General features: G+C 42.0%; 1 protein-coding gene across 1 annotated transcript in view; it reads left to right on the top strand.

The window, feature by feature from the left end:
- The window catches only part of LOC135771898 (sialoadhesin-like), a 28,572-nt gene extending 23,825 nt beyond the window's left edge, over positions 1–4,747 (top strand). Inside the window, exons 4-6 of the mRNA XM_073815555.1 lie at positions 3,081–3,377; positions 4,199–4,328; positions 4,702–4,747. Of these exons, the coding sequence (XP_073671656.1) occupies positions 3,081–3,377; positions 4,199–4,328; positions 4,702–4,747 (473 nt within the window). The remainder of the gene's footprint in view (positions 1–3,080; positions 3,378–4,198; positions 4,329–4,701) is intronic.
- Positions 4,748–13,072: the final 8,325 nt, after the last annotated feature.

Raw genomic sequence — 13,072 nt, 5'->3', positions numbered from 1 at the left:
TTTCTGTGCAACAGTTGTCACATGTACAAGACACCTTAAACGCAGATTGTTTCTTATTTTACCTGTGACGGTTGCAACTGCTGAAAGGTGATTCTCCAAGTTTAAAAGAAACAAGACATATCTCTGTCTGAAGCACAATGTCACAGGAAAGACCGCGCTCACAACATCAACATTAAAAGCTGCAGTGAAAGATTTCATGAAGCAAAGGTTTCGGTAGAGAACTTTTTTCAATCATTTATCAAAAAAGGTTTATTGTCAAAAGTGTTTTTGTAAGGTATGAAAAGCTTTTAAAGTGTAATTATAACCTTGTGTTAAATTGGCTGAGAAAGGTAAAAAAAAATGTAAAAAGTTTCAGGCTATATATTAGGTCATAAATATGTCTGTGTAATTGATTCTACAATCTATAAAAGTAGATTTTAATCCCTATAGTCTCAGACAGGCAGACATAATTTTTAACTTTCATTTAAACTAGGGCTGTAACCATCATACACTCCATGCACATTGTATTGTTACTCCTTTAATTTATTTTCAAGTATTTTCTCATTTGGTTGACACTAAACAGTTTCCTGCATAAATTATAATTAGCTGTGTCGTACTGTATGTATTGCTGGAGAGGCCGAGGAAAGGAAATAAAGGAAGAATATAACTTCAGCAGTCTTTAAAATTCCAGGTGTTTTATTTTCACCAGCTGTGTTTGTTAAGTGCTCGCTACAATTACCAAAAATACTCAAAGCGGCCTTTACACAATATATAAAAAACACAACATCCTGTGAGCAGCAAACAAGGTATAAAAATCTTGTTCTGAGAAATAAGCCTATACATGTGGTCTCACCTTAGACCTACACACAACCTCTCGCACTTTCTGCACCCCTGCCCTCATAAAACATAAAACTCGTAAAACCCAGTAATTAAAGGAGAGTAAAAGACATTCATGTTATTCCTTACTCTCAATCACAGTCAAGTTATTACACAGAATAAACAATAGGGCCAAATATTACCCAGTACTATTTACTGGTGCTTTCTGGGATGATAAACTCCCATGTTCATAATCACAATCTGTTTAATAATAATTGCTCACATACGCATCATTCAGAAATATATAATTATTTTATAGAATGTTTATCATTTGAATGTGTTTCTACATTTTGCAAATGTTAGCATTCAAGCCATTTTAAACAATTTGAGCGCAAGAAGATGGTCAAATGTAAAGCATGCAACAACAACATATATCTGCGCTTGACAGGACATACACCTAAAATTTATCTCTAAATTCCACAGTCTTCGCAAGCAATGTATCCGCACTTATTCTGTTTTAAAAAGGCAGTACAAAATAAAAATCACTTCTGTAGCTTAAAATATTCATAATATTTAACTTATAGAACAATGTTATTATTAATTTGATTTTATTTCTCTACCATAATACTACTATTTGTATTTTTTTATTTTTTGATATGTTAATTTTTTGATTTGTCCTTTTTTTCCTTATTTCCCTTTTTTGCTGATCCGAAAATTATTTGATCCATGAATCGTATGTAATGTAATGTTATGGGGGGGCATCTCTGCTTTGCACATATGTGCACTACGCCACTGGTCAGAGGACATGTTCATATACAGGCGTACATGTATTTATATAACTAATCTGCTATAAACTGAGTAATAAACTTATTTCAGGTTACTGAATAAACTTTTCTCAGTAAAATTTAACTTTTGCTTTGCTTTACCCATTATGCCAAAAGTTCCCATTGTGCACAAATTTTGACCAGAAAGGAATAAAAATATATAAAGTTATATATATAAAGTTTATATCAAATTTCACATTCAGAAGTTTGCATTAACATGTAATCGATAGGGTAATATGACAATAAAGGCTATTTTGCATGCAGTCCATATATATATATATATATATAAAATATACATAAACAAACGGCAAAAATGTCCTTTAAAATGCAAATGAGCTAATGAGCAGATTATGGGGCGGTATTATCCCCTTCTGACATCACAAGGGGAGCAAAATTTCAATGAGATATTTTTTCACATGCTTGCAGAGAATGTTTTACCAAAACAAAGTTACTGGGTTAATCGTATTCACATTTTCTATGTTGATAAAAGCACCGGTGACCCAATTATAGCACTTAAAACATGGAAAAAGTCACATTTTCATGGTATGTCCCATTTAATATTATCTCATGTTTTTTCTCACAGGTGTTTTGCTGTATGAGACTTTGGCTTGGGAAGTGAGAATGCCATCAGAAATTCATGGCCTCAAAGGTTCCTGTCTGGTTATACCGTGCTCTTACTTTTACACTTCAAACCCACCAACTAACCCACGTAGAGTTGTGTGGTATAAGTGGGTCTCTCGTGGCTACCCTATAGTTTATGATCCCTTGAATCCAGGCAAAGTTATTTACAAGTTCAAAGGAAAAACTGACATATATAGGCATACAGACTCAGATCGGGATTGTAGTCTGCTGATCAAAGGCATGGATCCGTCCCACAATGGAGAAAAAATATATACATGGATTGATCCAGAAAATGTTGTTAAGAGCACCTATAAGTTTTATGATGTCACCTCCACGATTATTGTTGACAGTGCGTAAATACTTCACATTTTCTTTTAATCTTAATAATATTGTTTTGAAAGTGGTATTACAACTGAATCATTGGCTGGCTAACTGTAACACATTTCCCTACTGTAGCAAATCCACAGCAGCCCATCATTAATATTTACGGAGGTTTAAAGACCGGTGACAGCATTACAGTAGCGTGTTACACCTTACACACCTGTCCATACAGCAAACCAAACATCATTCTGAAGGGTATTGAAGGATCTGATCAAATAGATGATGTCCTTATGGAAAACAGTCAATGGAAAACCACTCGGACACGCACCGGTGTTGTGAAGACTGAAAGCTTAGATATTGAGTGTACTGTAACACATCATGGAGGCATAACAACAAGAGCTACAAAATCACAAAATGCAAAATGTAACTTAAAAATCATATGCATTTAAAAGCATACATCTATATACTTGTAGTTTTAAAATCATGTTTGATGTTTGTGTCAACTGCTTATAATTTCAGGTGTCTATTCTAGTATAACCATTGAGCCTAAACTGGCAGCAGATATCATAGAGGGTGTTGAAAAGACCTTCACTTGTACCGTCCACCATTCCTGCCTGAAGAATCCTCCGATCCTCTCCTGGAACTTTAAGAATATGCCGGTCAAAGATGGAAAGAAACAACTTACAGGGTTTGAATTGGCCACCTTTTCCACCATAACCTTTTTGGGGGCAAAGAAAGACGATGGGAAGAAATTAATCTGCACTACAAATATTTCTGGACAGAAAATCACAGCATCTGTTGTCTTACATGTACAACGTGAGTGATTTCAAGACATCATACACGATGTGTGCGATTCCTCTGTGTCTTATCATTTATAGATTTTTGTCTGCAGATTCTTTTACAGAGTCTCCAAAACCAATGACTGCAGTCCAGAATAAATGTAAGTGTTTCACATTTGTCCCGTAGCTATTTACATGATATATACATCATGATGACCAAAAAATGTCTTCATCTTCCACTTCCTTCAGTGCAGTGTTTTTCAAAGTGTGCTGCGGGCCCCACTAGTGAGGAAAAGTAACATTACAAGTAGATTGTGACAAATTAGAGTAAATGTAGTCATTTTTTTGCACATCTCTAATTATTTTATTTATTGCCCATACATTCAAAACTACACATTTAAATATAAGCCTAACTTAAAACAGCATCAGACTGTGAAGAAAATGTCACGTGAAACCATAGCCTACAAGAATACATTTGCATCAGAATGTTAATTAAAGCAGAACAAAAACTTTAATGTGGAGAGGCGCTATAGGCGGTAGTGGTATAAAAGTTAACAATAAATATATTTGTGACACGGAATCGTTTAATGTAATATAACAATTTCAACAGTTAAACTTAGGCCTATTTGAATACCATTTTGTTGGTGCGATTGGGGACAGGTGGGGCTAGAAAACCCTTCCCTACTTTCAAAGTCTTATCATTTATAGATATTTGTCTGCAGATTGTTTTACAGAGTCTCCAAAACCAGTGACTCCAGTCCAGAATAAATGTATGTGTTTCACATGTGTCCTGTAGCTGTTACATGATATATACATCATAATGACCAATAAATGACTTCATTCTTTTACTTGCTTTAGCTGTTTCCCAGAAACCCGAGTTGAGGACCTTTGACATGAAGACAACTGGGCTTTACATTCTAGCCCCCTCATTTGCTTTGCTTCTCATTTTCATATTTGCTGGAGTCATCATATACAAGAAGTGTAACAGGTACATGTGTGTTACATCAGGGTTACTTAGGAAAAGTTTGAATGACGTAGCCTATTCATCATACACTGATATGATGTAGTTTCGTTGAGCAAGCATAGCTTTTCATACTGTCTTGCATTTCATGTGCTGTATGATGATCACTTTTAAAAGCAATTATGAAAATATAATCACACTATATTGTGCTAATGATTGAACATGTATTTTTGTGAGAGCGAGACAGTATCACTTTAGCTCTGGTTAGCTATGTTTATAATGTATGTGTGAATTATAGCTATATGAGAACATGCCTAGAAACCGCATGACCATCTGGGCCTTAGCAACCATTACGTAAAATAGTAGCACCATAAATTAATGTATGTGTTAATGTTCACAGGTCAAATGATGCAGCTGCGGCCCGTATACCATCACCAAAGAGGTAGGGAAGAGCAAGGGCAAAAGTAAAATTTTTCAGAAAAACTTAATTTTAAAAGATGAAGTTTTAGACAGAGATATATTTCTGATATTGTCAATGACTCACAAGTGTGGTCTATCAATATTTGGAACAAATGTAAAACAACTTCAGTATAATTTCTCTTTGAACATAATAGCGCATTGTTGTTTTGACCCAGCAGGGACGAAAGTAACACACAGGTGAGTCAAAAGTACCACAACAAAACAAGATACATTTTGACCTTGTTAATATGTAAATGAAAAAAAAAAAAATATATATATATATTCGTTTTAAATTGCAGTTTTATCAAATGTTTCAAAAACAAGCTGATAGTACAAGCTTTAATTGTTGAAAATATATTTTTTAAATTTAATCAATATAAATTAAATTAAATCAAATTAGAATAATATAAATTTCCAACATAATGCAACAGTATTAGCAGCAGGAGAAGAGAAACAAGTGTTACTTTCGTCCCGACAGAAACTCCTGACATTTAAACCCAATTTACTCTGAGAAGTCAAACTTCAGGATGTGTTAGAGAACTACCTACTTACTTATTCATTTAGCTGATGCTTTTATCCAAAGTGACTTATAATTGCTATATTATGTCAGAGGTCGCACGCCTCTGAAGCAACTAGGGGTTAAGTGTCTTGCTCAGGGACACAATGGTGTGTCACAGTGGATTCGAACCCGAGTCTCTCACACCAAAGGCGTGCGTCTTATCCAGGCATGTGTCATTATCCATAGTGCTTGGAATGTCTAAATGATGTAAGTGAAATCGAAAACAAATATTGTAATTCGGTGTAAACAGTATGAAAAGGAGGCGATGTACCCTCTTTCTCCTGTTACTTTATTATCTGAAATGAGCTGAGGTCGCCACACCCCCACACCATTGACAAATAAAAAACTGTCCATCAATCCATATGCGTAGATAAAATTCTATCACTTGGATTATTTTTACAATGGCCAAACAGTACCAGAGTTTAATAACAACTCAATACACTACATCCCTTGCTAAATTTACCATGATTAACTATAGTATTTGTAGCCAAAAACATGGTTGCACTTTTTCTGTAGTAAAACCATGGTTTCTATCCACCTTACTTTTGACGTAAATGCAGGTGCTGCCATCTTTGAGCTCTTTTGTATAAGACTTATAGTGAGCCACTATAGCTAATGGTAGTTGCATTGCAAGAGGCACCAGTGTGGCGTGCAGTAAATCTCTACAAAACATCTAGCTGATTTAGCTGTATTTATTCTACTATTATATATTTTTTTATTACAGTACAGAATATATACGACATAAATTAAACTATTTATTAGTTAACGTTTATAATAGTACTTAATGTGCATACTTTTGTTATGTTTTAATTGCAAAAGCACATAATATTAAATATAAAAAATGTCTCCATTTAGTGCTAAATAGCGATATAATAATATTTTCAATTAAATGTTATTTATATAGCGCTTTTCGCGATTGTTTAATTGTTTCAAAGCAGCTTTACATTAAGAAGGAGAAAACACAGAAAAATCGGTGGACAACATAAGCAGAGTAAAGCGGTACTAGTGAACGTAATAATGATGTAACACATAGAAGAGAGTTCTATGTTATGCCAATATCAGCTGGCTCCACAGGGGTTGAAAAAAGAGAGCCAGACATAGCTGATTCTTTTGAGGTTATACTATATCAGATACTATTTTATACAATTATATATATAAACAAGAAGCGGTCGGTGGTCACAGGGCTCCGGACATGCTAACTATTGCGGCATAAGTATATTACCCAGATGAATGATGTGAATGCTTCTTTCCGAATAAGCTAACTATTGCGGTGTAAGTATATTTACTAGACAAATTATGTGAGTGTTTCATTAAAGAGAAATGTCTTTAGTTTAGACTTAAATTGTTTTCTTAAATTCATTTAATGGTTTATTAACTTCCTTTTCAATTGTTTTTGTCTCCTGTGCAATTTAGTCAGAGAAGATCCTGCACTGTAAGTATACAATCGATCATTATATTACTTTAGATAATTTAGGTGAATAAACACACAGTTTCTGACATCAAATTCTGTCTGAAATGTTATTGACTGATCTCACCTCTGTGTCTCTGAATTTATACTTTAAAATGGAGGATTATGAAGATTATTATGCCAATATGGAAGATCTCAACATTCATGGAAACATCTAAGGAAAATGCTCCACATCACCTCCAAAATGTGCTTAATACAGTTTTTTAAACAGAATAAACATATATTTTAGTGAATATTAAAAAATACTTTTCATGGCATTGAAAATAGCATCAATAGTTTAATTCACATGCTTTTATATTAGACTTACTAATTCTTTGTCTGATTTGTGTGGCATCTGGATCTCTCTTTGTTTTTTTGTTTTTTATTCTAATGAGCAATTTGGATAAGCTAACAACTTGGTACTTAAAGGGACAGTTCACCCAAAAACAAAAATTTTGTCATCATTGTCTCTTAAACCTGTGTGAGTTTCTTAATTCTGTTAAACATAGGGTGGCCATTCATGCCAGTTCCGCCGGACACGTCCTGAACATGTTTTCGGGTTCGTTCTCCGGAAGTCGCGTTGGTCGACCGCATACATCATCAAGTTTTAATATTTCGGGTTTAATTTCAGAAAGGCAACCGTTACATTTCAAGGAAAGAATGAAACTACAATGATTGTATGTCTTAAAAGAAATACATCTTAATTTTCTAATGTATATTTAACTGAAATGTGAGAACCTCGATGTGATGCGGTCGCCCACCGCGACTTCCAGAGAACGAACCCGAAAACATGTTCGAGACGTGTCCGGCGGAACTGGCATGAATGGCCACCCTAGTTAAACACAACAGAAGATATTTTGATAAATGATGGTTAGCACACAGTTAACGGTACCCTTTGATGTCCACAGTAATGTTTTTTCCTACTGTACTACAGTATGGCAGTCAATGGGTACCGTCAAGTTTATGGTTATTATCATTTTTAAAAGGAGTCATTTGATTCGATTTCTTTTGTCTTTGGTGTGTCGAAGCTGTCTGTGCATATAGAAGATCTGTAAAGTTGCAACTATTAAAGTTTCAAACCCAAAGAGATCTTTTTTTTAAATGAAGCCTCATCCATGCTTTCCTAAAACGTCTCGTTCAAACACACCACTGCAGTTGGACGTCATACTGCAGAAAAAATTTGCACATCACCGACCTAATGTGTACTGTACACAAAGACAGAAGGTGTAACTTTTATTCGCATTGTAATATTGTTGCTACCACCATGTCGCTGTGGTTTTTTTTGCAAAAGACAAACAACTTTGTTTAGAGGAATCAATAAGAAATCAATGGTTAAGTTTTATTTACTGTTCCAGAACAACAGCTTAAATGTTTCATTGTGTGCTGCACATTAACTTGTTTTCTGAACATGGGAGAGTACTGGATGTAGCTAACTGGTGCTCAAATATTTGGCTCAAGGAACTTAATGTCAAGTACTGTAATTGGGAAGTGCAATATACTTATCTAAATATGATATAACAAATAACTGATTTTTATGCGTGCATGACTGGCTGTGTCTCTCATCTCCCGTGACATAAAGCGATGGCCGTGCAAATAGTAATTTCAAGCCCTATTAACATAATTTACAAGTTATTTAAAAGTGCTCACTTTGGTTGACGTCTTTGTTGGAAACAGGCTGCATCTCTGTCACTGTCAGCATCCTCTCTCACTGGGGTGTGGGAGGCGGTTGTAGCGGGCGAGGGCGCTTGGCTATCGTTAGCTGAGCTGCTCGCTAAAGATGTAGCATTGCAAGGTTGTTTGTAAATCTGAAAAAAAAAACAATAGTTTGCTTTATCTTACCTATTCATTTAATTAATTATGATGGTGGGTAGTGAACTAGGTAGTGATTGATAGTTCCCTTTCAGTCGGTCACTACGACGTCACGTCGTGACCGACGAATTGGGAACTCGCTTAGAGAGACCAATCTGCTTCGAATACTACTAAAACGCCAATGAACTTGGCATTGAGATATTTGCATAATGCTGGCGCCGCCCCGCCAGGTGCGTATATAAGCAGCAGGTGCAAATAGGGAAATTAGCTTTTATTCGCTTCGAAAGCCTGCAGTATCTGCTACTGAGAAGCTACTCTACTCTGTTGGGATCTGATTGCTGAAGTTGGTTGTACTAGCAGTACCACAGCGGACGCTTCGCTTATTCCACGGCTCTACATCTGTTTGTTGTTTTTGAGTTTAGTGTGTGCGTTGCCTTTCCCTGTGCGCTCATCAACTAAGCATCTGAGTGAATTTCCCTAAAAGAGTGATACGAGAGAGCTTTGTGCCTTGTTAAAGGCAGCCACTCTCTCGTATATCCGGACATCAGCGTCCTTTTCAGGATGGCTTTTCGTCCGTGCGATCTTGGGTGCGGCAAATACATGGGTCCGAAGGACGGTCACGAGCGTTGTCTTTCGTGTTTGGGCATCGAGCACGCAGAGGCAGCGTTCGCTGGGGGTAAGTGTTCTCACTGCGAGAGCATGTCCCTTGTGGATTTGCGCAGACGGTTGTCTTTCCTCCGGGAAAAGCGCAACCCTCGTCATGCGAGTGCTGAACGCCGCCACGGTGCGGCTGTGAAGCTCTCAAAGGACGACCTGCGCATCACTGTGCTGAGCCGAGCGGGGGATTCGTCCTCAGGCTCTCAGCCTCCTCATCCACAGCCGGTTGATGTGCCGATGGAGACTTCAGCGTCGTGTTCTACGATGTCTCTAGAATCCATCGTGCCGCCCTCCGGGTCCACCGACGCCGCAGCATCCGAGGGTGGGCCTCCTCCCCCTGACGTGGACCCCGACGCCCTTCCTCCCTCTGGTCGGGTTGGGACGCCGGAGTTCGATCCAGAGATGGTGGCCGTGCTCGCTCGAGCGGCTGAGACCGTAGGGTTAGAGTGGGTTCCCCCCCCTCAGCCCGAACCGTCCCGCCTGGATGATTGGTTCTTTGGAGCTGCCCGGGTTTCACAACCCTCTCCACCGGTGCCTTTCTTCCCCGAGGTGCACGAGGAGCTGACTAGAACCTGGAAGTCGCCGTTTTCCACGAGATTACGGCCGTTTCAGCCCTCCCCCCTCACCTCCCTCACCAGCGGAGCCGCTAAGGGTTATACGGGGATCCCTCCCGTGGAGCGTGCTGTCGCGATGCAACTGTGTCCGGCACACGCTCCCTCTTGGAAGGACCGCCCAACCCTCCCCTCTCGTGCCTGCAGACAGTCCTCCGGTTTAACGGGCGCTGCCCACCAGGCATGTGGAGAGGCGGCTTCAGCCCTGCACGCAATGGCGTTGCTGCAGGTTCATCAAGCGAAGGCCTTGAGGGATCTGCACGAGGGAGGACACGACTCGCCTGTCCTTTCGGAGCTCCGGGCTGCCACTGATCTGGCTCTTCGTGCTACGAAGGTGACAGCGCAGGCGATTGGTCGTGCCATGTCCACGATGGTGGTCCAGGAACGCCACTTATGGCTATGTCTGGCGGACATGTCGGATGCGGAGAAGAACAAGTTCTTAGACGCTCCCGTGTCCCAGGCTGGTCTCTTCGGTGAGTCGGTGGAGTCTTTTGCCCAGCAGTTCTCCGCCGCCCAGAAGCAGACGGAGGCGATCGCTCAGATCATGCCCCGGCGCAAGCGACCTGCATCTCGCCCTCCAGCGCCGGCGGCCCCGTCTGCTCCTCGCCGAGGGCGCCCTGCGGCGGCTGCCTCCACCCCCCCCACTAGAACATCTTCCAGGCCACGGAGGGGGAACAGCCGTCGGCAGCCCGCCCCGCCCGCCCCACCCGCTTCCCGTGGTAAACGGAAATCGAAGCGGCCCTGAGACGGGCGACCTGGATACGGATGGGATCACTCTACGGGAGACGGTGATGGCATCGCTCCCTCCACCGGTAGAGGGCCGGGTGGAGAATCTTTGGTTTCGTTTTGCTGTTCCGCCGGCTTCTCAGCCGGCACCCACAAAACCACAAAAAGAGTGCATTCCTATTCCTTCTCCAGGTCTCCAGAGGATCGAGAGAGATGTGAGCGGGCATTTACGTGCTCTTCCTCCCTCTCCTCTATCGCCAGCGGGTGTCCTGAGGAGTTCCAGCTCTCCGCTGAGGAGACGGGACCACCAGCACCCTCTTCGGAGTCTGTGCTCTCCGCTGAGGAGACCAGACGACCGTCACCCTCAGCGGGCTCAGGTCAGTGTCACACACACATACTGTAGATGCTTATGCTGTCACAGCAGACGCACCGGCAGTCCCACCTGTCTCGCTTCGCTGCCCCACCGCGGGTACTCCGGTAGTGTCGTTATTTCTCCTCGTACGGTGCCTGGGTGCTTGGCTTCAGTTCCCAGCCCGTTTCGTTGGGTTTTACGCACAATCCGCCTCGGTTACGAATCCGGCACACCCAAAATTCGGGCTTTCGTTTCACTGTAGTGAAAGCGTCCGATGCACATGTACTGCGTGCAAAAATCGATATCCTGTTGGCGAAGGATGTTCGAGCCGGTCCCTCTTACCGAGATGATGATGATGATAGGGTTTTTCCAGCCTTTATCTCATAGTACCCAAAATACGCGGCGGGTTACGATCGATTTGATTTACGCACCGGCTCTACGAAGGGGCTCTTTTGGACGATAACGCCGAGGCTCGTATTTCAATATTCAGATCGTTTGCAGCCTTAGACCTGTAGACGTGTACTTTATGTGTCCATCTCCCCTCGCTTTAGACCGTTTTTCGCTCTGCGTCGTGGGGTGGGCATATTATTACGAAGTACACCATTCGAGCTGTCTCTCTCTCTCCGTGTCTCCATGTGCTAGTCACGGCATTAAAATGTCAGAGAGAGAGCGTTGTTCGCATTCTGCTTTTTTCTACGTCGACTTATAATAGCCCGTTCTTGGCAGACGTGTGCGAACACAGAGAGTTAATGCTTTGGCATCTCGCTCGTTTAAGTCTTCAGGTCGACTGGGAAAGAGCAACTTTGCCCCGTGCAGAGGATCCTTTTTCTCAGTATGGAAATAAGACTCGATCGACTAATTGGCGTGTTTAACAAGAGCGCGCAACCAGTCAGTTCTGACTTGCCTCGGTTTAATTCGAGGGAAGTACGCGGTCCCTCTGAAACAATTTCAGAAGCTCCTGGACATATGACAGCATGCTGCGACTGTGACGCCGCCCGAGCTGCTTCATATGAGACCGCTTCAGCGCTGGCTTACGATCGAGTCTCGAGGAGAGCGTGGCACACCGACATACACCGTGTAAACATTGCACCTGCGTGTCATTTAAATTTTTCCCCGTGGTAGACCCGGCATTTCCGATAGAAGATATGCCCCTGAGGGGTCTCCTGGCATTCTGTATATTGCAATGCCCTCAGCACGGGATGATCAGCCACGTATGACGGGCTTGCAGTCTCAGGGGTGTGCATAGCACCCCAACTGCCGCGAGCGGTGCGCTGTATATCTGGGACTTGTACGCTCCGCTATGGAGATGCGAGGGAAGGATGTATTAGCCGACACCAATAACATTGCGACTGTTGCGTTATTTACCGTTAAGGCGGTTTTGCGCTCTCGTCACCTGTCGCATCTCGCTCGTCATCTCCTCCTTTGGAGTCAGAAGCATCTGAGGTCCCTTCGTGCCATTTACATCCCGGGTTCGCTCAATACAGCGGCAGACGCGCTTCCCGAGCTGCGCCCCCGGCGAATGGCGACTCCACCTCCAGACGGTCCAGCTAATTTGGAAGAAGTTCGGTTGTGCGTAGATAGATCTGTTTGCGTCGCCGGACGATACCCACTGTAGCCTATTTTATTCACTAACCGAGGGCAGCCTCGGCGTGGATGCGTTGGCACACAGCTGGCCGCGGGGGGTGCGTAAATACGCATTCCTTCCAGTGAGCTTTATTGCGCAGACACTGTGCAAAGTCAGGCAGGACGAGGAGAGCCTTTTATTAGCGTACTGGATTGGTTTTCAGAGTTAATGCTCCTCGCGACAGCCCCTCCCTGACGATTTCCCCTGAGGAAAGACTTTCTTTCTCAAGGAAGGGGCACATTATGGCACCCGCGCCCCGACCTGTGGGATTTCCATGTATGGTCGTTGAGCGCGCGCAAGGTTTAGGTGATTTATCGCAAGCGGTATCTAACACCATCGACGCGGTTCGAGCACCGTCCACAAGACGGGCTTACGCGCTTAAAGAAACCTTTTTCGTCACCCGGTGCTCTTCGCAACGCGAGGACCCCAGAGAATGCCTATTAACATTGTGCTTTATATCTTTTACATAGGTTAGATGGTAGGCTGTCCCTCCGCCATTAAAGTTGATATCGCCGCTATTTCTGCTC

The sequence above is a fragment of the Paramisgurnus dabryanus genome, chromosome 8 (assembly GCF_030506205.2).
Source record: "Paramisgurnus dabryanus chromosome 8, PD_genome_1.1, whole genome shotgun sequence".
Lineage (NCBI taxonomy): Eukaryota > Metazoa > Chordata > Actinopteri > Cypriniformes > Cobitidae > Paramisgurnus > Paramisgurnus dabryanus.
This window is presented reverse-complemented; position numbering and strand designations above follow the sequence as displayed.